Source organism: Carlito syrichta, unplaced genomic scaffold, assembly GCF_000164805.1.
Source record: "Carlito syrichta isolate Samal-C Ts95f unplaced genomic scaffold, Tarsius_syrichta-2.0.1 Scaffold309457, whole genome shotgun sequence".
NCBI lineage: Eukaryota > Metazoa > Chordata > Mammalia > Primates > Tarsiidae > Carlito > Carlito syrichta.
In genome coordinates, this window is record NW_007253553.1 from 130,790 (window position 1) to 158,618 (window position 27,829).

The window sequence follows — 27,829 nt, forward strand, 5'->3', positions numbered from 1 at the left end:
TGCTCCTGACCCATGAAAACTGTTAGAGAATGGATGTGTATGATATTACACCTCTATATTTGTAGTAATTTGTTACATTTCATACAAAACTAATATAAAACCATAAGATAGTTTATTGAGAAGATGCTTCATTAAGAGGATATCTTTTTCCATTCTTTAGAAAGAATGCTGTAAAATAAGTGTATACTTAAAGGTGATACCAAGGTTAAATGTATATAGTACAAGATGTTCTGTGGTGAACAAAGCAAGTAATCTAATTATACCTGGCCAACCAGCAGGTGGTATATAAAGGACATGGCACCTACTTGTTGTTGAATGCAAATGGTGGCTTCATGCAACTATCTAATGACAATTACCACAAAAGTAGTCACAGGAACAATTGCAGTAATTATAGAATCTTTGCTCTCCTAGTATACAAATATACCCTAATATGAAATGAGTTTGTGCATTTTGGATGTTCCGTTGGAAACTGACCCAAAATCCAAGAATCGTTAACTAGAATGGCAAGTTTAGTTCAGATCCTATGGCCTGCATCTTTCCTGAGCATAAGCATCCTTCGCTGATATTCCAAAAAGTAACTAGATGAAATGGTAACTCAGGGAGGAAAATATTTGCCTAAGTCACTTCAAAATTTAGAAAGGGAAATGAAGAGTTTTGATTCAAAATGTAACTTATCCCCTAATAAATAAAAATATAATCAGATGATATAAAATTGTTGTGACAACCTTTAGTAAAAAAGATTCCCAGGACTACAAAGAAAAACTAACCTAATGGCCCCATATTTAAGGGACATAAATTTAGGATTATGCTTCATTTAGATATATAAGAAGGGACACATTTGCAAGTATCAAGTGTAGTGTCTGTATCTGAGCACAAGTTTAGTTAGAAATTGCAGGCCGGGCTCGGTGACTCAGCCTGTAATCCCAGCAGTTTAGGAGGCAGAGGCGAGTGGATTGTCTGAGCCTGTGGGTTTGAGATCCGCCTGGGTAGGACCTCATCTCTACAATAATCAAAAATTAGCCGGGCATGGTAGCACACACCTGTAGTTCTGGCCACTTGGAAGGCTGAGGCGGAAGAATTGCCAGAGCCCAGCAGGGCGAGGCTGCAGTGGCCGGGAGCGTGCCACTGCACTCCAGTCTGGGTGACAGAGTGAGACTCCAACTCAAAAAAAAAAAAAAAGAAATTGCAGTTTTGTGAGATCGTTATTATAATTACAAAGAAAATTATGCAAATAATCACATATTGTAATCCTCTACACATTTTATTACCTAGGCATTTTTTTTTCCATGACTGAATCCAATACTACAATTTCATTGCTGACATTCAATACTTATTTAATCATTAACATGTATACAGACTGATTTAAAAGACAGATTAAAATTTTTCCCCCAGATATCTAATGTATTTTTGGTTATTGGGCTCTGGTATACAGGGAGATGGAAACCCATCTGAAAGCCATTTGAGAAGCATGTCCTCTTCTACAAATATCAGCAGGTGATCCAGAAAGGGACCACAACGTGGGTTTCCAAGCAACAGAAAACACTAGAGCCCAGTTTTGAATTTTACAAACTTTGGTGTCACATTTTTAAGCGAGTAGGGCCACAGCTCAAATCCATGTTCACATTTAAAAATATGCAGAGCACATTTTAATTTTAGAAGATCAAGTCAGAACAGTCAGAAAGTGCCTAGCAGTGAGTGATGACCACACCTAAGTCATTGCTACATAAACAGATCACAAAGGGGGCCCTGAGCTGAGCCTCCTGGCATCATGTCTGAGGCTTGCCATGGACAAGTTGAAGGTGCTGCACACTCAGCTGCCTGGACTAGGAGAACAAGAACAGGGTTTTCATCCACAGAGAACCCCTGGCTTAGCGAGAAAGTCACATTAAACCACAGCTGCCTATCAGAAGAAATACTCCTTCTGACTTTCATTTACTGTATTCTGCATATTGATCACACTTTTCAGAGCAATCTCAGCATTGTCTCCATTTTTTGAGATATTTGACTCTTTTTTTTTATAAAACCACCTCTGTTGATAAATGCGTATAGCTATGGTGGTGACGCAGAGCAAGATAAGTATCACAACTGCTATCACACCTAGTGAGAGAAAAGAAAGAAAAATACAAATCAGAATATAAATAGTAAATGCCAACCTAACCATAATCTCTCCTAGCATGATTTTAATCATATGTATCTCATCATAAATTTTAATGTCACGTAATATTATATAACATTAAGTTCACTTCTAAATCCCTACATACAGTTGTCGTGTGCCTTTATTTTAAAAGCATGATCATAAATCGGATTTCAGTAATGCCACCATACTTATCTGCCAAAACACAACACAATGTGACTTCTTAAGCCATGTTCACACTTCATGTTAATGATCAATTAAATTTTAATTATTTTAAAAGTATAGAGTACACAGCCAATCTAGAGTAATTAAATGTTCTTGTATAAGTGTTTTCATGAAATTTTTACTTGGATGCTATATATTGTCAAATTGCAGTAATGTAATCTGTATACATATGTAGGTCCTATGAGACCAACAGACTCTTAAGTGATGCTGCCTCCTGAGTTCATGCCCTTGTGTGACCCCTTCCCTTTGCTGTGGGTGGGGCCTGGGACAGCACAACTAATCTGCACCTGATTAAGTATGCATGATGAGGTGCTTATGTTACATAAGATCAAAGTAACTGTCTTGATTGAGTCTGTCTCTGTGGCTGGGAGGGTGCAGGCCATGTTTGGAAATCCCACATGGCAAAGACCTGTGGGCACCTCTGGGTGCAGAAGGCAGACTATACAGCAGCCAGCAAAACCCAGACACTCTCCAAAGTCCTACTGCAAGACACAAATTGCTGCCAATAGCCATGTGAACAAGGAAGTCGATTCTTCCCCAGTGGAAGCTCCAGAAGAAACCTCAGCTCTGGCTGACACTCAAATGGGCTATGTCCAAACTCTTGACACATCAAAGCTGAAAGATGATAAATGTGGGCTGTGTTAAGCTGTTTAGTGTATGATAATGTGTCATGCAGTAATATATAATCAATTTCCATATTATTAAAAATTATAGAAATAACATTTAGTTCTATAGAAAATTGATTATTTAAAATTTCCTGATGAAATGTTTTAAATATTGAAAACATTAACTATGCCAGTGGTTCTCGACCATGGCTATAAATTCAGAATCTTTGGGTGGAAGGCCTGGATATCAGTATTTTTTTTTTTTTTTGAGTTGGGGGTAGTCTCACATTTTGTCACCCAGGATAGAGTGCAGTGGCACGCTCATGGCCACTGGAGCCTCAAACTGCTGGGCCTAAGCGAACTTTCTGCCTCAGCCTTCCAAGTAGCTAGAACTACAGACACAGGCCATCATGTCCGGTTAGTTTTTGTGATTTATTGTAGCCCAAGTTGCCCGGGCTCAGGCAATCCTCTTGCCTCGACTTCCTAAAGTGCTGGGATTACAGGCTGAGCCACCATGCCCAGCCAGTATTTTTTTGAAAGCTCCTCAGATGATCTTAGTGTGCTGCAAAGGTTGAGAACCACCAGGATATGCAAAAGAAAGGTTTACTCAGACTGTCATATTAGTGAAGAATGACCATCAAATCTACACTGAATATGTAAAAAGAAGCATTCACTACTTTGTATGCTTTTAAGATGACTGGCACAGGCATTAGTTAATATTAGCAAATATTAGATAACACGTTACTGCCTGTCTAGTTCTGTGAATAAAATTTGAATTGTAAAATGAGGGTTCTACACTATACTCTGGGATGGACATAAACAACTGTAACAGAGCCAACCAAACTCAAAGCTTTGTTAGGTGTCACTGGTTATAGGGATTCCAGAGCATATGGCTAAGAGGAGGGAGCATATTCATTATTTTATGAATATTTATAGATATTCATCATTTTCTAAATATTTTGCATCTCATTTGATAACGAACAGTAGAGCTGCTTTAGTTATTTTTATGTTTAGTGATAGGACTTTGTTTTAAAGAGAACTATCATATCTAACTACAAAGCCAATGACTGACAAATCTCAGTAAGTGACCAGGCCACTTGATGATAAAAATTACTGTCACCAATACACTGACCCACCCAACACATACAGACATTTATGTATGTGATCAGTTGCTTTTAACTCTGGCTTGTTTGATGGGATTTCAAAATAACTCCTATCTTCACCTACTATCTGAAAAGATGGATTATTTGAATAATGTGTCTGATGCATTCCATGATCTTCCCATCAGCAATCTCACTGTAAATATGGTTTTGATAAGTGTTCATGTCTGCTCTTAGTCTATCTATACTTCTCTCTGTTTATCTACCCATCCACAATATGTGTCCCTCAGTAGAACACCCTCTGTGAGCTTTGGTATACCAGGTTTGACTATTTTTTAGGCTATTTCTCCTCTCCTATTGTTTCATTTGTCTGCAAAAGTAGAAAATGATAGTGTAAAATGCAGAACACAGAAAAATCCAGCTATTGAGATAATTCTTTAAATGGATCACGTATTTTACATGCAGGTGTAGTCTGTGATCAATTAGACAAAAGGGTGAGAATTCAATATGGAGCAACACATTGAGGATTAGCACACTCAGTAGCTGCATAACCGATCAACCACCAGCCATGCACAGACCAAAGGCAGATACAGGTGACTGCAGGGACTGGTAAGCTCATCTTGTCTTGTTTCTGAGACCATCTGTACTCTGATCCTCCATCCCATCTATCAGGAGCCAAGGAGAATTTCTCAGGAGAATAACACTGGTACAACTTAGTTTGTAAATCCCAGCCAACGATATTTAGCCAAAAGTAATAAAGCCATAAGGCCAGTCCTTTTGTACTTATCAATTTGACTATTATCTTAGTTCTTTCTAATAAAAGGGGACCAACTATAATTTTGACTTGGATTACTATTTTGAAAATATTGACTATATTAATTTTTGCAGTTACATTTTTCCCATTATAAATGTTTAGGATTGTTTAATTTAAATTCGAATACAAAAGTATTCCTTTTAGATATGCATTATAAGTAATATTTATGCTTTTTGTTTGTTCTTGAACTTGTAAAATGGAGCTCTTATTAAATATATACTTATAACTAATTCATTTCAAAAACAAAAGTAGTTGAGATAGGAATGGAAGTGCCAACATTTTTACAGAGCTTCGGTCAGAACGTTAAAATTTATGCAAACTTTTCCACGTCTCTGGTGTCTGGATGAATACAGATGAGATGAATGGACCTGACCTGAGCAGGTGAACAGCCCAGATGAGCACAAGACATCAAGTGGCATCACTGGCTCCATGAGTGATTGCCTTATTTGGAGTGGCAATGAACCTGAACAGCTTACTTCCTACTTACTAAGCAGAGTTCACAAGTGATTCATATTTCAATAATCAAATCAAAAGAATTAAAACACTCCTTGAATGATAAGAAGGAAGTATTGCATGTTCACTTTTTGAGTCAGACCTGGATAAATTCTGCTCTCCAGGCAACATACTGTTTATATTGTCAAGAAGATATTTAAGATGCATTTGCTTTTTTCTTAAATTCAAAATAGTCATGGACCTCTGTGTCCATTAACTCAAAACATTTAAAAATAAGAATAAAAGTGAAGCTTTCATTGCATTTTATAAAACTATGTGCAGACTCAGTGGCTTGTGAAAGGAGCCATGAAGATGTGCTTTCATTTTTTAAACATATAATCTATTGAGGATTATCATGGCTATTTTCAGATGAAACCTCTCAATACTAGATCGTTTGGCAACTATTCTTTAAAAGATGCATTTCGGAGGAACCATCAGTTCCTTCTACTGAGTGTCCCCAGAGATGAATTTGGTCAAAAGATATGGAACATCAGGAACGCATATGGCCTGCCATTGACCTTGCTAATCAGCGTGGATTCTGACACTTTTCAGATTATGCTAGCACGGCCCGTTACCTCCGATGACCGCAGAGTCCCTTGTGTCTGCATTAACTAAGGGCTGGCCCTCATCTGTTGGTCCAGAACGTCCTACAGGAGGAAAAACGAGAAAGGAGCGAGTGGAAAGGAGGTCACATGCACTGAAAGAAAAAGACAGCCGCAACAGTACAGATAGTCACGAAACGAAGGACACAGGCAAGGGAAAAGGCCAAGAGCATCCGCAGGTGAAAGGGCAAACATGACTTGGGAGGCCTGGCCAGCGGGCGGAGTGAAAGACCGCGGGCGGCGAGTGCAACCGCAGTCGGAGAGTCCACGCACCTGCACCCCCCACGAGGCGGGGAGCCAGTTCCTGAGCCAGGGAGCCAGACCCAGCCCCCGTCGCACAGCTGGACGCGGCGACCACGTGGCCGCGGACGGTGACCACCGCAGGGCGGCTGGGGCGCAGCGCTGCCTTCAGGGGAGCTGCGCGGCTGAAGCGCACTGCCGAGAGGCAGCCGGTGAAGCCGCGCGCCGCTGCCCGCCGCGTGTCGGGGTCCGCGCCGGAGGTCTCTGCGGGCAAAGGAAGCGAGACACACCGTTAGGGCGCCGGGGACAGGACAGGTACGCAGGAACACCCCCGCAACTGTACGGCAGCGACCAGCTCGAACTCGTTCGGAATCCTTTTGTCCTTCCGTGCTTGAGGAAAAAGCCAGAGCCCTGACCTGTGGCCTTGATCAAGACAGGCAGGGTGCTAACTTTGGCCAATTCACAAAGGCTTCCATGAATGCAGTCATGCAGTACAAACAAATTTTGCAGTTTATATTCCAAATGATCATTACAATGCATGTCCGACAGGATATGTAGCCAGTAATTTAGGTGGTAAAGCCAAGAGGGCCCACTTTGCTTCCTCCCCTTTGTAATGGTGATCTGTCCCTTTTCCATAAATCACGGTTTGCCTTTTCCGTCCAGGCCCCTATCTTCATACACCTTAAGCTTACAAACGTTTTTTACAAGACCTAAGAAGAGCAGAGATTGATGCAGAAGTCCAGAACGTCAATATGCCAGTCTCAGCAATGGCTATGTCCCGCATCTCCATTTGGCCAAAGGACGTAACACCTGAACAAGGGGAGTTATTTGTAGCCCATGAATGTTCAAATGTGTCAGGTAGAGAAGCATCCTGTATCAGCAGAAGGAACCATGCCAATCTGATAAGAATGCTTGACATGTGCTGACAAACACCCTCCCCGATTCCCCATGGGTAAGTGGGCCTGTTGACTCCTTTTTTTCACAGCCAGAAGATAGCTATCAAAAATTTACCAAATGACTTCTGCTGGACATTGCACAAAGAGATTTACATGGGTTATACTTTAATCCCCACAGAATAAAGTAATGAGTGTTTTTATTCCTATTTTATAGCTGAAAAGGCTAAAATTCAGAAGTTAGTAACATGAGATTATAGTAAACTAAGTTTGCTCAAGTGGAGGCACTAGAATTTAGGGGGTCTGTTTTATTCAACTCCTTTCTCAACAAGATATTCTTCCTTTTGTTCGGCTAATATTTTCTGGATGTGTTCATAATTGCCCACACTGAGACAGGTAAGTGGGGATCATTATACTATTTCTACTTTTATGAATGCTTGTACCTTACCATAGTGTGTGTGTGCATTCTTTCTATGAGTGTATTTTATTGACTTCATAACCAACTGGTAATTTCACACTGAGAATCTCAGCTCTGGTCTATTCTGTTGTGATGATGTAGTTACACTCTCAGAGGACAATCTTAATGTCCTTCAAATTTGAGTTTTGGAGGGGCACTTCCCTTTTATCTTCAATTCTTGACAATATACCATAATTACCAATCAATAATTTTGATAGGATTTGAACTATGTGCTAAAAACTGTGAAAAATAAAAGGGTATTGTCATAAACATATAAGACAGCGAGGATTTGGAGCAGGAATTTGATGGCTTGCCGTTGCAGTTAGAGCTAACTAGTGGGACTTTGAATGGAGGCATCTAAAGGGACTTTAACCACTCTGCAGCCAACCTCACCCAGTGCATCAGGTACAGACAGTCTCTCCCTTTGGATTCCCTGGCTCTTTCACATCACACCTGGAAAGTGCCTTTTGGGCAGTCTGTGTGCCAGTCTCCTGTCACCCTACCCTTTAGCTCAGTGTCTGTCACATAGGATGCACACAATGCATGTTATAAGAGAATAAATATGTCCCATCATCATACAAGTCACCTTTCTTAATAGTTTGGCTATTGAAACCATTTTTAAAATGTCTTGAAGTGTAATTTGATAGGTACCCACCTGGTCATAAAAGATTACCAGCACTGGGTCAAGCTAAAATGCACTTCCAAAGTTGACAGCCATCTTATGCCACTGAGTTTTATTAAGTGCCTAGGTGATCAAGTCCTATCTTGAGGACACAGTTATACTAACAGGAAGTAATAAGACTTGGAGTAGTTTCACACTAGGCAAGAAGGGGACTGGAAATGTGGTTTGAGCATGACCATGAAGATTTTGAGTAGAAGCTCAAATCACTCAATAAAAACAAATTTAATCTTTCTTTATCTTAGAAGATTTCTATGTTAGGAAATCTTGAGAACACAATCACATTTCCAGCAATTTAGGACACAGATATTCTTCACTGTCTCAGGTATTGGGTATTGTTGCCCTTAAAATGCATTATGTAAATAATATATTTCAACATGTAGGGTGGTTTCTGCTCTTGTGGAGAACAAGCATGTGTAACACAAGGTCTGAAATGAAAAGGAAGTACCAAAGAACTAAAAGCATGGGCAAGTGCTCTCTGCTATCCTCCATAAGTAGTGTTTCTAAAACACATTGGCAGTAAACACCAGAACACTCAGATGGAACATTTTCAAGATTCCCCGAGGCTCTCATTAGTAAGTAACCAAATACCAAGAAACAAGAGTGAGGGTTTCATGGGCTTGTAGGAATCAATAAAGAGCATCAGAGAATATAAATGCATGGTTAAATCAACGAGAATATTGATTGCTCAAAACAACAGCGATAATAATGCTTTGTGGAAAATATAATATATTAAAGCAAAATACATAACTTAGCAAGAAGGGTGAAAAAGGAAGTATAATGGAAATATTTTAAGGCTTTTACATACTTTGGGAAGAGTGTACAACAGCAATAATAATGCTTTGTGGAAAATATAATATATTAAAGCAAAATACATAACATAGCAAGAAGGGTGAAAAAGGAAGTATAATGGAAATATTTTAAGACTTTTACATACTTTGGGAAGAGTATTTTAAGTGGTATGTAATAAATCAAGGATGCATATTTTAATTTCATGAGTAACTGATTAAAAAATTATGGGGACATAACAACAACCATAAAGTAAATACAAAAGATTAACAGCCTAAAACAGGAAGTGATCCAACTGCCCATCAAAATGAAAATGAGTAAACAAATGGAGGTATATTCATACAACAAAAAACTATGTAGCAATGAAGATGAATGAACTATCACTATCTGTTACTACATAGATGCATGTGAAACATGTTAATGATCAAAAGCAGCTAGATTGAATGTGAATGCTTATTTTGGAGTTGATCAAACAGAGTGAACTCCCTTTATTCTAAATGAATGCCAGAATAAGAAAATGACTACTAGACAGACAGACTTTTCCAGTCTGTCTTTCCAACAATTCAGGGGTGGAGGGCTCTGATTTTTCAGAGTTGGAATGAAGTGAATTGATCATTACTCCTCCCTTCTACCACCACACCAAATTTTCCCTGGCACTCACAGCTAATACCTGCGAAAAGGCAAGGAGAGATTTGAGACTCTAGGCCCTTTTAGCAAGCACTCCTGGCAGGTATTTACTGGAAGATGAATCTTCAGTAAATTAGGCCAACTCTTCCTGTAATTGCATGTGAGCAGTCTCTTAACAGCCTTTTCCATGACACGACACTACTACTCTGCAGGTTTGCTGCTTGTCAGTCGTTTGCCTTATTCAAAATTGTGGCATCAACTTAAGCAGGCTCCCCTGGAGATGCCCTAGTTCTCTCTCAGTGGTCCTGAGCCCTGGCCCTTCCAATTCTCTCTCTCTTTTCCACCAAGTCCTGTTATTGGATTACCTCATTCACATTTAGGATAAAAGTCGAATTGCAGCTCATTTTCTCTCCCTTTCCCAGGGTGCATATGCAGGAGAAAGGGTTTTCACAAATCTCTAATGGATTTTTTCCTTATTATTGAGATGTAATTCACATACCATAAATTCCTCTTTTTAAAGTGTGCAACTTGGTGGGTTTTTAATATATTCTCAAAGTTCTAAAGCCATAACCAGTATCTAATTGCAGAATCTTTTGTTCAAACGAAACTGGGCGTGCACATTAGTAGTAACTCCCATCTCCACCTCTCCCCAGTCCCTGCAAACCTAAAATAGTTTTTGTTTTTATGGATTTGCATTTGGATATTTCTTGTTTAAAAAAATTATCTGATATGTGGTCTTTTCTGTTTGCCTTCTTGCACTTAGCATTATTTTCCAGGTCCAGCCATGGTGTAGCATGTATCAATCCTTCATTACTTTTTATGACAAAATAGTACTACAATTGAAGGGCATTTATGTTGTTCCCACTTTTTGGCTATTCTGAGTAATATTTATATGTGTGCTTTTTTGCTGTTGTTGTTGTTGGTTTTTGTGTGGTTTGTGTGGACCTATATTTTCTGTTGTCTTGGGTGTACACCTAAGAGTAGAATTACTGGATCATGTGATAAGTCTGCATTTAAGTTTTAACTTCCAAACTGTTTTCCACAATGGCTGCATTGTTTTACATTCCCACCATCAGTGCACAGGAGTTCCGATGTTTTCACATCCTTGATAACACTTGTTATATTGTCTATCTTTTTTATTATAGTCATTCTCCTGAGTGTGAAGTAACACCTCCTTGTGATTTTGATTGGAATTTCCTTTGTTGACTAATAGTTTGAAAGCCTTTTTGTGTTGGCCATTTCTATAACTTTGGAGAATGTCTATTTACATCCAACCCCATCACACCCAGGGCAAGAATCATCCCTTTGTTCAGTGTATCCATACTATATATATACCTACTCATTAGTCACTTCAGGTTATCAGATCTACTGCCCTGGTATCCCAGGGCTTGTGTTCAAGGATCCTTTTTGACCTAGCCCCAAAGCGCACAATTGATAGTGGAAATTCTAATATGCCAAAGAGAAGCTGGAATATGCTTTCCCTTAAAAGTGAAAATTCTTGATTTGGTAAGGAAAGAAAAAAATTGGATGGCGAGGTTGCTAAAAATCTACAGTAAGAACAAATCTATCTGTAGAAGTGTGAACAGTATATTGTCATTTTTTTATCACTGTTATTCATCTCTTACTATGCCTAAGTTATATATTTTAATTTTATCATGGGTAAGGATGTATAGGAAAAGACATAGTACTATGTATAGATAGATATTCATAGTATAGTTCAGTACTAGCTGTGCTTTCAGGCCTCCACTGGGGATTTTAGACTGCATTCCACATCCATGAATCAGGTGAGACTATTGTATTTGTCTTTTTATTGCTTAGTTATAAGAGTTCTTTATATATGCTGTATAAAAGTCCCTGTCAAATTTATAATCTGCAAATATTTTCCCATTTTATGGCTTCTCTTTTCATTTTTTGATAGCGTACTTTGAGTTACAAAAGTTTTTATTTTTGATGAAGTTCAATTTTTATCTGCTTTTTCTTTGAGTGCTTGTGCTTTTGAGAAACATTATCTAAGCAACTGTTGCCTAAAACAAAGTTACAAAAACCTTGAGCAAAATCTGCTTTGCTCAAAGAATTTCATAGTTTTAGCCTCTATATTTAGATCTATCAATCTTATTGAGTTAATTTTTGTATCTGGTATAAGGTAGGAGGTCTAACATAATTTTTTATATCCAGTTGGTTTAGCACCATTTCTTGGAGAAAATATTTCACCCCCACTGAAAGTCCTTGTACCAAAGTCAAAAGTCAATTGACCATAAATATGTGGGTTTGTTTCTTGACTCTCATTCACTTCCATTCATCTATACATGTACCTATATGCACAGTCTTCATTACTGTGCCTTTGCACTAAGTTTTGAAACCAGAAGGTGTAAGACTTTCAACTTTGACTTTCTTTTCAGGATTGTTTTGGTTATTTGTAAGGTCTTACACTTTCACATGAATTTTAGAATCAACTTGTCAACTTCTGCTAAACAAGGTCATTTGGATTTGATAGTGATCATGCTGAATCTGTAGATCAATTTGTGGAGTATTACCATCTTCTAATTCATAAACACAGAATGTTTCTACATTTTATATAATCTTTCCTAATTCCTTTTAACAATCTTCCATAGTTATCAATTACTGTCTTGTACTTGCTTTGTTAAAGTTATTCTTATGTACTTTATTCTTTTTGATGCTATTATAAATGGACTCACATTTTATTGTCCATTCCGTTTTTGTATTTTGTATTGTTCATTTCATTTCATTCAGTTCATACAGAAACATAACAAGTCTTTGTATATTGATCTTCTATCCCAAAACTTTGCTGAACTCATTTATTAGGTCTAATAGCTTTTATTGTAGATTTCTTATAAGATTATATCTTCTAAAACTAGAGAAAATTTTACTCTTCTTTTCTATCTGGATACTTTTGAATTATTTTCCTTGTTTAACAACCTAGGCTTAAACCTGTACTACAATCTAAAATAGAAGCAAAGAGAAATCACATGCATATCTTGTTTCTGAACTTAGGGAAAGACTTCCAGTCTTTCAACAATGAGTGTGATATTAGCTGCAGGTTTCTTGTAAATGCCTTTTCATCCTGTGAGGGAATTCCCTTCTACTCCTAATTTGATATTTCTACTATGAAAGTTAGTTGAAATTTTAAGATGCTTTTTCTGTGTTCATTGAGGTGATTGTGTGGTTTTTGTCCTTTATTCTTTTAATATAGTATATTACATTGATTTGTATCTATTGCACTAATCTTACATTTCTGGAATAAATCCTACTTAGTTATGAAGTATAACTTTTTATAAATTGCTGTGTTAAATTTGCTAGTATTTTGTTGAGGAAGAACAAGAGGACATTAATGAGAAGGTGATTATTAAGTATTTTTCCAAAGCATATTGGGATCAATAATAATATTAGACATGAGCACTATTTTATGTCCATATTTCCTATTATACTGCAAGTTCTGTGAAGGCAAGTATAGTATGTGTCTTCCTGCCAAGCATTCAAAATGTTCACTGAAATATAAGTGCAAGCCGGGCTCGGTGGCTCAGCCTGTAATCCCGCGCCTTTGGGAGTCTGAGGTGAGTGGATTGCCTGAGCCCGCGGGTTCGAGACCCGCCTGGGCAGCGAGACCTCATCTCTACAATAAATCAAAAAATCAGCCGGGCGTGGTAGCGCATACCTGTAATTCCGGCTACTCGGAAGGCTGAGGCGGAAGGATCGCCGGAGCCCAGCAGGTCGAGGCTGCGGTGGCCAGGAGTGGCCACGGCACTCCAGTCTGGGCAACAGAGTGAGACTCCAACTCAAAAAAAAAAAAAAAAAAATCTGCACACTGTCCAAAGGCATTTGAGCTTTGTATGTGCTTTATGTTTTGAAATATAAGTGCATTGGCAACTACCAAAATAAGTAATCTGTAAACCAAAAGACAGGTTATTTAAAAATAGGGAAGAAAAAGGAAAAAAAGAACAAAGAAAGCTTATAGGACTTAGGGAACAATAGCAAAAAAGCAAATATCCAATTTATAGAAGTTCAAAGAGGAGAAGAGAGAGATAAAGGTCAAGAAAACACATTTAAAGGAAAAAAAGCAGGAAAATTTTCAAATTTGTAGAAATGGGAATGCAAGGATGATTCAACACAAACAAGTAATAAATGTGATCCATCACATTGACAGGATTAAAACAAAACGATATGACCTTTTTTAAAACTTTTTAATTTTTTTATTTTAAAGATGTGGGGTACAATTCAGGGTTAGGTATACAAAAGTTAATTATGCAGATACCTTTGTTGATGAGATGTGCCACCCTCCCCCAGGCAGATTCCCACTACTGCCAATTCCACTCCTCCTCCCTCGCCCCCCTGCAGTTTCCCATTACTGCCAATCCTTTTCTTATAGTATTGTGATAGTTGTTCAAGGTCCGCTTATGAATAAGAACATGTGATACTCAGTTCTTTGTTTCTGTGAAAAATCACTCAGTTCTTTGTTTCTGTGAAAGTATTATAGACTCTAAGTCCCATATAGCCATTTAATATGCAGAAAAAGCATTTGATAAAATCCAGCATCTCTTCATGATAAAAAAAAATCTTGACAAAATAGGCATAAAAGGAATAAACCTCAAAATAATAAAAGCCATATATGATAAACTTATAGCCAACATCATACTGAGTGAGGAAAGGTTGAAAATATTCCCCCTCAGAACTGGGACAAGATGCCCACTTTACTTTCACCACCTCTATTTAATATACTCAAATTCCCAGTCAGAGCCATTAGGCAAGAGAAAGAAATACAGGGTATTCAAATTGGAAAAGGAGAAATCAAACCATCTCTCTTTGTCAGTGATATGATCTTATACCTATAAAATTCTAAAAACTCCTCCAAAATATTCCTAGACTTAATAAATGAATTCAATAAAGACTAAGTTTGCAAAATAAACACACACAAATCAGTAGCACTACTATACACCAATAATGACCAAGTTAAAAATCAAATTCAAATCAAGAACTCAATTCCATTTACAATATCTACTCAAAATAATAAAATACCTAGAGGAGGTGAAAGATCTCTACAAGAAGAACTACAAAACACTGATGAGATAAATCATAGAGGAAGCAACAAATGAAAAAAAAAATCCCATGCTCAGGGATTGGATGAATCAAGATTATTAAAATGACCATATTACCCAAAGTAATCAACATAGTCAATACAATGCCTGTTAAATTACCAACATTATTTTCACAACAATTCTAAAATTCATATGGAACCAAAAGAGTCCAAATAGCCAAGTAATCCTAAGCAAAAAGAACAAAGCTGGAGATATCACATTGCCTAACTTCACAATATACTACAAGACTATAGTAACTAAAATAGCAGGTGCTGGCCAAAGGGCAGATACATGGACCAATGGAACGAATAGAGAATTCAGAAATAAACCCAAATATTCACACCAGCTTATCTTTGACAAAGCAGACAAGAACATACACAGGTGAAAGGACACCCTAGTCAACAAATAGTGCTGGGATAATTGGATAGCTCTATGCAGAAAAATGAACTAGATCGTGATCTATCAGCATATACAAAAATTAACTCAAGATGCATTAAAAACCTAAGTGTCAGACCTGAAACCATAAAAATATTAAAAGAAAACCTAGAGAAACTTCTTCTGGACATTGGCATAGGCAAATAATTTATGGCCAAGACTCCAAAAAACAAATGCAATGAAAAAATATAAATAATGGGACATAATTAAACTAAAAAGTTTCTGTACAGTAAAATAAGTAATCAACAAAATAAGCAGACAACCTACAAAGTGGGAGAAAATATTTGCAAACAATATATCCAACAAAGGACTAACATTCAGGACCTACAAAGAACTCAAATAAGTCAGCAAGAAAAAAAATAACCTCACTGAAAAGTCGGCAAATGATATGAAGAGACCTTTCTCAAAGACCTTTCTCAAAGTAGCCAGCAAACATGAAAAAATATCCAGCATTACTAATCATTAGGAAAATACAAATTAAAACCATAATGTGAGAGCATCTTACACTAGTCAGAATGACCATTATTAAAAAAATTAAAAAAAAAAACAGTTGTTGGCATGGATGCAGTAAAAAAGGAATGCTTATTCACGGTAGGTAGGACTGTAAATTAGCACAACCTCTATGGAAATCAGTATGTAGATTTCTCAAGGAACTAAAAGTAGATGTACCATTTGACCCAGCAATCTCACTACTTGGTATCTACCCAAAGGAAGAGAGATTATTATACAAAAAAGACACCAACACCTGAATATTTATAGTAGCAGAATTCAGAATTATAGAGGTGTGATCACAGTAGATAATGAAAATGTGTGCGCGCGCACACATGCGCGCGCATACACACACCATGGAATACTATTCAGACATAAGAAAGAATGAAAATTATATTTTTGCAGCAACTTGGATGGAATTGGGGACCATTATCCTGAGTGAAGTAACACAGAAATGGAAAATAAAATACTGCATGCTTTCATTTATAAGTGGGAGCTAAGATAAAGGTCTGCAAAGGCATAAAGAATGGCACAAAAGACACTGGAGATTCAGAAGGGAAGGGATGAAAGGAGGAAAAGAGTGAAAAATTACCTATTGGGCACAATGTGCACTAATGGGGTGATGAGTACACTTTTAAAGCCCAGACTCTTACACCACTACACAAAGCAACCATGTAACTAAAATACCCCTTTGGCTATTAAATACTTTTTTTAAAAAGCTGAGGAAAGATGTAATTATCACGGTATAGGAAGTTGAAAGGTTTTCAACAAAACTCAGTACAAACAAGGCTGCCAAAAATATATAATCAAACTGTCAAAAATCAAAGATAAAGAGAAGATCCTGAAACTTGAAAGAGAAAAAGAATCATATCACACATAAGCAAATTCCAGTAAGGCTAGCTGCAGACTTTTCAGTAGAAACCTTACAGGGCAAGAGAGAGTGGAATATATTCAAAGTGCTGAAAGAAAATTTGCCAGACAAGAATACTTTTCCCAGCAAAGTTGTCCTTTAGAAGTGAAGGAGAAATAAAGACTATCCCTGACAAACAAATGCTGAGGGAGTTCATCACCATCAGACAGACCCATCTTACAAGATATGCTAAAGGGAGTTCTTCAAGCTGAAATAAAAGGACACTAATTAGTAACACCAAAGCATATAAAAATATAAAACTCACTGGTAAAAGTAAGTACACAGTCAAATTCAGAATATTCTAATGCTGTAATGGTGGTGTATAAATAACTTCTATCTTTAATATAAAGGTTAAAAGACAAACTGGTCAGGCTTGGTGGCTCAGCCTGTAATCCTGCGCTTTGGGAGGCTGAGATGAGTGGATTGCCTAAGCCCACGGGTTCAAGACCTGCCTGGGCAACTTGGCGAGACCTCATCTCTACAGTAAATCAAAAATTAGCCGGGCGTGGTAGCGCGTGCCTGTAGTTCCAGCTACTTGGAAGGCTGAGGCAGAAGGATCGCCAGAGCCCAGCAGGTTGAGGCTGCAGTGGCCAGGAGCGGTCACTGCACTCCTGTCTGGGTGACAGAGTGAGACTCCAACTCAAAAAAAAAAAAGACAAACTGATTAAAAATAATAGCTACAATGATTTATTAAGGAATATACAATATAAAAAGATATAAATTATAACCTCAAAAACACAAAATGTTTAAGGGGTAGGGTAAAAATGTACAGATTTCTTTATGCAATCAAAGCTAATACTTTGGAAAACATAAAACAAAAACCAATAGTAGATACATAATAGAGGGAAATTAATGAATCAAAGCATACCACTACAAAAAAATCTGTTAATCAAAAAGGAAGACACCAAGAGAAGAAAACAACAAATGATATGTAAAACGACCAAGACACAATGAAGAAAATAGCAGTAGTAAGTCCTTACCAGTCAACTATTACCTTGAATATAAATGGGTTAAATTCTTCAATCAAAAGACACAGACTGGTTGAATAGATTTTTTAACAAAAAGATCCAATTATATACTACCTACAAGAAAATAACTTCACTTTTAAGGACACACACAGACTGAACATGAAGGGATGAAAAAAGATATTCCATGAGAAATGAAACAAAAAGAGAGCAGGGTAGCTGTACTTAAATCAGATAAATTGCAATTTGAGTAAAAAACATATAAAAAGACAAGAAAGATCATTATATAATGATAAAGGGATCAATTCATCAAGAAGATGTAACAATTATATATGCATTCCATATCACAGCACATATATGTGTATGTGTGTATGAAGCAAATACTAATAGATTAAAAAGGACATATGGACCATAATATAATAATAGTAGGGTCCTCATGTTCCACTTTCAGCAAATCAATGGCCTGGGCAATGATTTTTGGCTAAAAGGAACTCAACTCAACAGCAAGAAAACAATCCAATTAAAAATGTCCAAAGGACTAGAAGTAGACATTTCTCAAAAGAAGATATACATAAGGACAGCAGACATAAAAAATGCTCAACTTCACTAACCATCAGAAACATGCACATTAGAACCACAATGAGAGAGCACTTCACACTTGTTAGAATAGCTATTATGAAAAAGACAAAAGACAGTAAGTATTAGGTTATGAAGAAAAGGGAACATAGCTCACTGTTGGCGAGAATTTAAGTTAGGATAGACATTATGGAAAATAGTATGGAGATTCCCACAAAATTAAAAACTAGAACTACCATATGATCCATGAATCCAATTTATAAGTATATATCCAGAGGAAATGTAATATGTATATTGAAGAGATGCCTTCACTCCCATGTTTATTGTAGCATTATTCACAATTGTCAAAATATGGAATCAACCTAGGTGTCCACCAACAGATGAATGGGTAAAGAAAATAAGCCAGGTACAGTAAGACAAATACCACATGATCTCACCATTTCTCTGTGGAATGTAAAAAACTCTGAACTCACAGAAGCAGAGAGCAGAAGGTGAATACTAGGGGATAGGGGACAGGGCTGAGGGAGATGTTGATGAAAGGACATCCAATTTCAATGAGGAGAAATAAGTTTAAGAGATCTATTGAACAACATGGAGACTATACCTAATAACAATGAATTACATTCTTGAAAATTGCTACGAGTAAATTTTAAGTATTCTCACCACAAAAATAAGAATGCATATGTTAAGTAGCTCAATTTAGTCATTGCACATTCTATATTAATTTTAAAACATCAAATTTTATACAAAAATATTTACAAATTTATTTGTCAACTTAAGTAATTACTTAAAAAAGAAATAAGTACTGGATAATTTTTCATAGTTTAGGACAACTCTCTGTGTAAAATTAATGGCTCCTTTCTTAACTCACCTGTTGGCCTATCTTACTACAAGTTAATGAAATGAAACTTGGTTTATACTCTCCAAATCTGAAGATGAAACTGTAATCTTCTTCTACTTGTTTACTGGTCTGAAGGTAACAGCAGAATCAGAACAGAAGACCCTTAAATTATAGTTATCCAAAACATGAAAAAGTGTTATTAGCTTTCGAGTCAAGGTTAATTGTCTATAGGTAGAGATAAAATGAATATTTATTATTTTATTAGATTCAATTGCTACAGGCTACAAAGTTCATTACTGAATTTCAATTTCAATTTTTACATGCTGAGAGACATGCTTTTGAATATATCATTCTTGAATACAACATTAACACCTTTAATTCTGTGCTATTGTCCATACTATTCTCTGTATTTTCATCTGTAGGAAAGTAAAATTGCATATAATAAAATGTCTTCTTCTTCTTTTTGATTAATATATTCCCCTTCATATAAGGCAGTTTACTTCCTTTTTTTTTCAAGATTCAAGAATGTGTTTATTATTCATCTGTTTCATGCTTTATTCTGATACATTTTGTTCTCAGCACATATTGATTGTATTTTGAAGGAAAAGGGGCATGATAGAAGCTCTGAGTGCTGAGGAGCAGTTTACTTCTTAATTTCCATAACTGATTGCATATTTCTTTACAGATATTAAATTTGAAGTTAAATTATCTTTTGAGATATTATACTTTATCAATTTCACTTACTGATGGTAACTTTCAACTTGTGAGTTATAGACATTATTTTTCCACTTTTATTTTAGATTCAGGTGATACATTTAGATTCAGGGGATATGTTTGTTACAAGGACATATTATGTAGTGGTGGGGGTTGGGTCTTAGGTGGACCATTCCTAAGATAGTGAATATTGTATCCAATAGGTAATTTCTGAACCCTAATCCCTCAATCCACCTGCCCCCTTACTGGTGTCCCCAGTCTCTATTATTTCCATCTTTGTGGCACTTAACCTCCATATATAAGTGAGAGTATGCAATGTTTAGTTTTCTGTTTCTAAGTTAGTTCACCTAGGCTGCTGATCTCTGCTTCCATCAATGTTGCTGTAAAGGACATAATTTCATTCTTTTTGATGGTTGCATAGTATTCTGTGATGTCTATATACCACAATTTCTTTATCCAGTCAATTGTTGGTGGACACTTAGGTTGAGTCCATGATTCTGCTATTGTGAATAGGGCTGCAGTGAACACATAAGTGCAGGTATCTTTTTTTATATATTGATTTATTTTCCTTTTGGTAGATCCCTAGTACTGGCACTGCTGGGTCAAATAGTAATTCTATTTTGAATTATTTGAGAAATCTCCAGATTGTTTTCCATAACTGCTTTACAATTCCACCAACAGTGAATGAACATTACCTTTTCTCTTCAATCATGCCAACATCTGTTGTTCTTTCATTTTCTAATAACAGCCATTCTGACTGGTGCAAAGTGATATCTCATGGTGGTTTTGATTTTTCATCTCTCTGATGATTAGGATTTTGAGCATTTTTTAATTTTCTTTTTTTACTGCTTGTGTTTCTTTTGAGAAATATCTATATATGTCTTTTGCCCATTTTTGGTGTGTGTGTGTGTGTGTGTGTGTGTATGTGTTTTAAATGTTGAGTTGTTTGAGTTCCTTGTGGTTTCTGGATATTAGCCCTTTGTCTGAGGCATAATTTACAAACTTTTTCTCCCATTCAGTAGGTTTCTATTCACTCTGTTGATTATTTCTTTTGCTGTTCAGAAGCTTGTTAATTTAATTAAGTCTAATTTGTCTATTTTTTGTTTTTGTACAATTGCTTCTAGGGTTCCCATCCTACATTATTTGCCCAGACAGATGACCAGAAGAGTAGTTCCTAGGTTTTCTTCAATAATTTTTATAGTTTCAGCTCTTACATTTAAGTCTTTAATCCATCTTGAGTTAATTTTTGCATATGGTGAGAGAGAAGCAAAATCTTCTCCCTTTCATGTTAAAAGTGATTTTATATTTTAGCTGACTACCAAAGAATGGGTTCCATCCCACTACACTCTACAACTCAACATTGAACATTGTCTTTTCACTTTTTGGATTTTATAGCCTTCTCTATCTCAATGTTTATTGTTATTCTCATGGCTGATAGTTGGGAGGAGCAATTTATTTCTTTCATTTGTGTTTCCAATTCTTTTGGTTTATTAGACTTCCCCATTGCTTTAAACAGAATAAGAAATCTACTAATATGAAAATATGGATGTTCAGAAATACCTGGGAAACACAGCCAGTTCATTAGAAACTAGGATGCCAGCCCCTATAACAGGTTATAATAGCTATAAACATCTTCTAACAGTGAATGTGAAACAACTACTCCCACTTTTATGTCTGTTTTAATTGTCTCAGTCACTGTCTTCGTACAATGTGGGCTGTGGGATAAAAACAATGAAGCACACAAAAGACCTACAGCATAAGCTCTCTCCTGTCAATAGATAGATCATCAAGGCCGGATACTTTACTTATCGTGCAGGCATGATTACAATGTGGAAACATCATCTCAAGCCAAGTTTTTATTAACTGTACTACACTAAAAAATATACTCTCAAAGCATAGAAGTGAAATATTCTCAATTGGCTGAATCTGCATCTTCAGTATCATATGATCAACATAGAGCTTTCAGATAGGCTGCGCTGTCTAAATCTTATACATTTGCTTTTACCATTTACAAGAGTTCTCTGGGAGAGCACTAGAACTCACAGCATATCCTCTGGAAAACAACAAGGCACAAACTTAATCATCTGTCTAAAAGCCATGAGAGTTTAATAATTACTGTGCTTCTCAACATATTTTAAACACCCATTCATATGTCCTCTACAACATTCTCAGACTTGTGCTATTTTATATGAGTGGTAGAAGAAATTACCAAGAGAATCAAAGTACTAATGACTGAATAGATAATAAAGATTCCATTAATTAATGAGGACAAAACAGAGCCGAGTGTCAAATACCAGAACAGGAACACTAAACATGCCACAAGAAAGTTTTATCCAAATAATTTCTGAATATCAATAAAATGTATATTATATGTATTATCAGAAAGAAAAGAACTAATTTTCAAAATTTATTTGTATTTCCATTTAATTTTTGTTTTTTTCAAAATGGAAAAATTATAAGGGCAGAAAGAATTTGATTCCTTAGGAGCACATCCCAAAGCAACTTGGAAATGTGTCCCATGCTGCTGTCCTCAACTTTTGTACTTGAATGAACAGTCTTTAAACTAGATTCTGACCTTTTTGATTATTTTAGGCTGACATTTTAGTAACCCAGATGAAACCCAAAGTAGGCTTCAATTGACTTCTACCACTTTGCTAACAGCTAGCATCTTGGAATAGACTTTGTATAGCCAACATTGCTGGAGGTTGCTGGAAACATCAGGATTGCCAGACTATACCAGTGATGCAGCTTCAGGTGATCTCCTCCCAGAACACCACCCTTTTTGCCACTGCTGCCTCTACCATCACAGGTGGGTCAGAGAAGGGAAGACAGGCAACAGTAGCAACCTTATCTAATTAAAAAACAACAGAAAAAAAAGAAAACAGTTTGCCCTTACAGATGAGGAAGAATGAGGGGGCAAAATGGCAATCTACAAAGTCTTAATGAGTCAACATATGCAAAAGGACTTCCTAGAACCCAATCAATAGAACCCTTCCAAAACAATCTGGTACTGATGACAGGCACGGAAGTCAGACTATGGATTGCAAATATAGTAAAAAAAATCCACAGGAAGATGGATGCACAGATCATCCAAACAATGAAAACAGTGCACAAAGTGAAAGTTGTGCTGACCAATATAAGAAAGGTCCTTCTGGGAAATGAAGAATTATTTCCTGGAACTTAAAAACACAAAAACAAGCCTGAGCAGGAGAATTGATCAGGCAGAGGAAAGAATCTCAGAGCTTTAAGATCAAACTATTGAATTAACCCAGTCTGACAAAAACAAGGAGAAAAGGGTTAGGAAGAATGAGTAAAGTCTATGAGAAAATTGGGATTATGTAAAGAGACCAAATCTATGGTTGATTGGCATCTGTAGAATGAAGGGAAAACTGAGAACACCCTAGAGCAAGCCTTCTAAGAAGTCATCCAGGAAAATTTCTCCTATCTCTCTAGAGGGGTGACCATATAGATACAAGAGAGCCAGAGAAGTCTTGTGAGGAACTACATAAGAGGACCATCACCAAGGAATAATAATCTATCTTTACAGGTGGGCATCCTGAAGAAAAAATCTTAAAGGCAGCTAAATAGAGGGGCAGACCACATACTAAGGAAGAATTGTAGCAGTTTTCTCAGCAGAAACTCTACAAGCCCAAAGATACTGGAGTCCCATCTTCAACATTTTTTTTTTAAGTTTTCAAAAAAGTTTATTAGAGAAGGAAAAGAGGAGAGATAGAGAGACATGCCAGAATTGGCATGGTTGAGAGAAACCACTTAAGTTCCTTTTTTTTTTTTTTTTTGAGTTGGAATCTCAGTTCATTACCCAGGCTGGAGTGCGGTGGTATGCACGCTCACAGCCACTCCAGTATTGACCTCCCGGGCTCCAGCGATTCTTCCGCCTCAGCCTTCCAAGTAGTTGGAACTACGGGTGTGCGCTACCATGCCTGGATAATTTTTTTTAATTATGGTAGAGAGGAGGTCTCGCCAAGTTGCCTGGATTGGTCTCAAACCCGGAGGTTCAGACAATCCACTTGCCTCGGCCTCTGAAAATGCTGGGATTACAGGCTGAGCCACCAAGTCCCCATCTTTAACATTTTTAAAGAAAATAAATTAAAGTCAAATATTTCCTACTCTGTAAAGCTAAGCTTCATTAAAGAAAAAGAATTCAAATCCTTCCCAGACATCAAATCCCTAAGAGAATATGCTGCCTTCAGATCAGCCCTCCAGGAGATGCTGAAGAAGGTTCTAAGCAAAAGAACAATTTTACCCATCACCAAAGTATAGGCACATAGAGAGTTTACAGACCATACAAATCAACCACAAAACCAAAAAGTCAAGGCAGCCTTTTAATAGCAATATGACAGGAAGAAGCCCCCATATCTCAATAATTAACATAAACACGAATGGACTGGAGATGCCACTAAAAAGGCATATGATGGTAAATTAGTTCAAGAAGCATGATTCATCCTTCTGCTGCCTTCAGGAAACCCACAGGCTCAAGATAAAGGGCTCAAGGTAAAGGGCAAATGACACCCACAGGCTCAAGGTAAAGGACTGGAGAAAGATCTTCCAGGCAAATCTAAAACAAAAGTAGGAGTAGCTACTCATATATCAGACAAAACAGACTTTAAACCAACAAAAGCTAAAAAGGACTTTATGTAATGATAACAGATTCAATCCACCAGCAATAAATATTCATACTGAATGTATACATACCCAGCATAGGAGCACCCAGATTTATAAAACAATTGCCAATTAAAATAAGAGAAGACATAGACAGCTATACAATATAGTTGGAGACTTTAATGCCCTGCTAACAGCCTTAGACAGATCATAGAGGCAGAAATTAATTAATTAATAGTAAATCAGGAAGCTTAGCTCAACACTCAACCAATTGGACTAACAGATATCTACAGAACATTTCACCCAACAACCACAGAATATACTTTCTTCTTATCAGCACATGAAACATACTTCAAGATCGACCACATACTAAGACATAAATCAAGCATGAACAAATTTCAAAAGGCCAAAATCATACCAAGTATTTTCTCAGACCATAGTGGAATAAAAATAAACATCATCACCAACAGGATCCCCCCAAACACACAAATACATGGAAATTAATCAATATGCTTCTGAATGACTTTTGGGTTAACACTTTAGAAAACAAGGCTGAAATAAAAAAATTTGGCCAGGCTTGGTGGCTCAGCCTGTAATCTCAGCACTTTGGGAGGCTGAGACAAGTGGATTGCCTGAGTGGTTCGAGGTCAGCCTAGGCAACTTGGCAAGACCTTGTCTCTACAATAAGTCAAAAATTAGCCGGGTGTGGTAGCGTGTGCCTGTAGTTCCAGCCATTTGGAAGGCTGAGGTGGAAGGATTGCCGCAACCTAGCAGGTCGTCACTGGGGTGGCTGTGAGTGTGCCACTGCACTCCACCTGGGTGACAGAGTGAGACTCCAACTAAAAAAAAAAAAAACAAAAATTTCTAGAAACAATGAAAACAAAGCACAGCACACCAAAACTTTTGGGATACTATAAAAACAGTGCTGAGAGAAGTTTATAAGATCACATGCACCTGTCAAAAATATAGAGGGATCACAAGTAAACAGTCTAATGTCACACCTAAAGTAGCTGGAAAGACAAGAGCAATTCAATCCTAGAATCAGTAAGGAAATAGAAATTATGAAAGCAAAATCACAGTTGAAGGACATAAAGACAAAAAAAAATCATACAAAGGATTAAGGAGATGAAAAGTTGGTTGTTTTTCTGGAAAGATAAATAAGATTGATAGACCCCTGGCCAAATTACCCCTCCCCAAAAGAGAGAGAGAGAGAAAATTTGAACAAACACAATTAGAAACAAAAAAGGCAATGTCATAATAACCCTGAAGAAATACAATAGATTATCCAAGATTACTGTGAACACTTGTGTGCAAATCATCTAGAAAATCTAGAGGAAATGGAGGAATTAATGGCATTATATAATCTCTCAAGACTGAAATGGGAAGAAGTTGAAAACCTATACGGACCAATAACAATCCAGTAAATCAACTCAGTAATATTAAACATCCCCATCAAAAAAAGCCCTGAACCAGATGGTTTCTCAGTTGAATTCTACAAGACATACAAGGAAGAACTGACACCAATCATAATGAAAACATTTCAGGCAATCGAGAAAGAAGAAAGTCTCCCTAGCTCATTCTATGCGGTCAATATCATCTGGATGCTCCAAAATGGCAAAGACCCAATAAGGAAAGAAAAATCAGGCCAATTTCTCTGATGAATACAGGTGTAAAAATTCTCAGCAAGATTCTATTCAACACATCCAACAGTACATTTCAAGGATCATCCATCATTACCAGGTGAGCTTCATTCTCAGGATGCAAGGCTGGTTCAACATATGTAAATCAATAAACATAATCCATTACATAAACAGATGTAAAACCAAGAACCACATGATTATCTTATCAGATGCTGAAAGCATTTGATAAAATCCAACGTCTATTCTTAATAAAAACTCTCAAACACCAAGACCTGGAAAGAACATTCTCAAAATAATATGGACCATCTGTGACAAACCTACAGCCAACATCATGCTTAATAGGCAGAAGCTGAAAATATTTCCCCTAAGAATTAAAGTAGACAAAGATGCCCACTCTCACCTCTCCTATTTAACATAGTACTATAAGTCCTAGCCAGAACAATCAGGCAGGAGAAGGAAATTAGGCGTATCCAAATAGAAAAGAGAAATTTAAATTATCCCTCTTTGCAGATTATATAATTTCATACCTAGAAAAGCCTAGAGGGTCTGTCAAAAACCTCCTCATACTGATAAACGACTTTGGGAAAGTCTCAGGATACAAAATAAAATCAATGTGCAAAAAAAGCATTGCATTTCTATATGCTAACAACAAGCAGTCTGAGAACCAAATAAAACACACAAACCCATTCATCATATGCACACACACAAAATAAAATATCTTGGCATCCATCTATCCAAAGAAGTGAAAGATCTTTGCAATGAGAACTACAAAACACTACTCAAAGAATTCAAGGATGACACAAACAAATGGAACATCCCATGCTCATGGTTTGTAAGAACCAATATTGCCAGATATTCATACTACCCATTGCAATCTACGGATTCAACACAATCCCTATCAAACTACCAGCATCATTTTTCACAGACACAGAAAAAAAATACAGAAATTCCTATGGAATTTAAAAACAAACAAACAAACAAACAAACCTGACTAGCTAAAGCACTCCTCAGCAAAAAGAACGATGCTGGAGGCATCATACTTCCAGACCTCAAACTTTACTACAAGGCTGCAGTAACCAAGACAGCATGATATTGGTACAAAAATAGGCATATAGACTGATGGAATAGGACAGAGAATTGAGAAATAAAATCACATACAGTCAACCAGTTTGTCTTTGACAAAGCCAACAAAATAATCAGTGAGGAAAAGAGACCATATTTAGCAAATGGTGCTAGAAAAACTGGATAACCACACACAAGACAATGAAACTAGACCCTCACTTATCACCATATATAAAAATTAACTCAAAATGGATCGAGGACTTAAATGTGAAACCCCAAACTATATGAATCTTAGAAGAACACTTAGCGAACGTCCTCCTGGACGTTGGAGTAGGCAATGAATCCATGGCTAAGTCCTCAAAAGCAAATGCAGCAAAAGCTAAGATTGGCAGGTGGAAACTTATCAAGCTAAAAAGTTTTTTTTCACAATAAAAGAAACCATCAAGAGAGTAAAGAGACTCACATAATGGGAAATAAATATTTGCAAGATATGCATCCAACAAAGGCCTAACATCCAGGATCTACAAGGAACTCAAACAAATCAACAGTGGGGGGGGGACCCAAAAACATCCCATGAAAAAGTGAGCAAAGGAAGCTATCCAAGCGACCAACAAACATTTGCAAGAATGCTCAGCTTCACTAATAATCAGAGAAATGCAAATCAAAACTACAGTTTGATACCACCTCATACAAGTCAGAATAGTTATCATTAAAAAGTCAAAAATCAGCGGACTCGGTGGCTCAGCCTGTAATCACGCACCTTTGGGAGGCTGAGGTGAGTGGATTGCCTGAGCCCGCGGGTTCGAGACCTGCATGGGCAGCGAGACCTC

The 27,829-nt window shown here is 37.0% G+C and overlaps 1 protein-coding gene across 1 annotated transcript in view; it reads right to left on the reverse strand.

Moving 5' to 3' along the window:
* Window positions 1-1,903: 1,903 nt before the first annotated feature.
* LOC103269695 (contactin-associated protein-like 3) overlaps window positions 1,904-27,829 on the reverse strand; it is a 163,233-nt gene continuing 137,307 nt past the window's right edge. The window contains exons 20-22 of the mRNA XM_008067259.2: window positions 6,246-6,476; window positions 5,946-6,017; window positions 1,904-2,097 (exon numbers count right to left, since the gene is read on the reverse strand). Of these exons, the coding sequence (XP_008065450.2) occupies window positions 1,904-2,097; window positions 5,946-6,017; window positions 6,246-6,476 (497 nt within the window). The remainder of the gene's footprint in view (window positions 2,098-5,945; window positions 6,018-6,245; window positions 6,477-27,829) is intronic.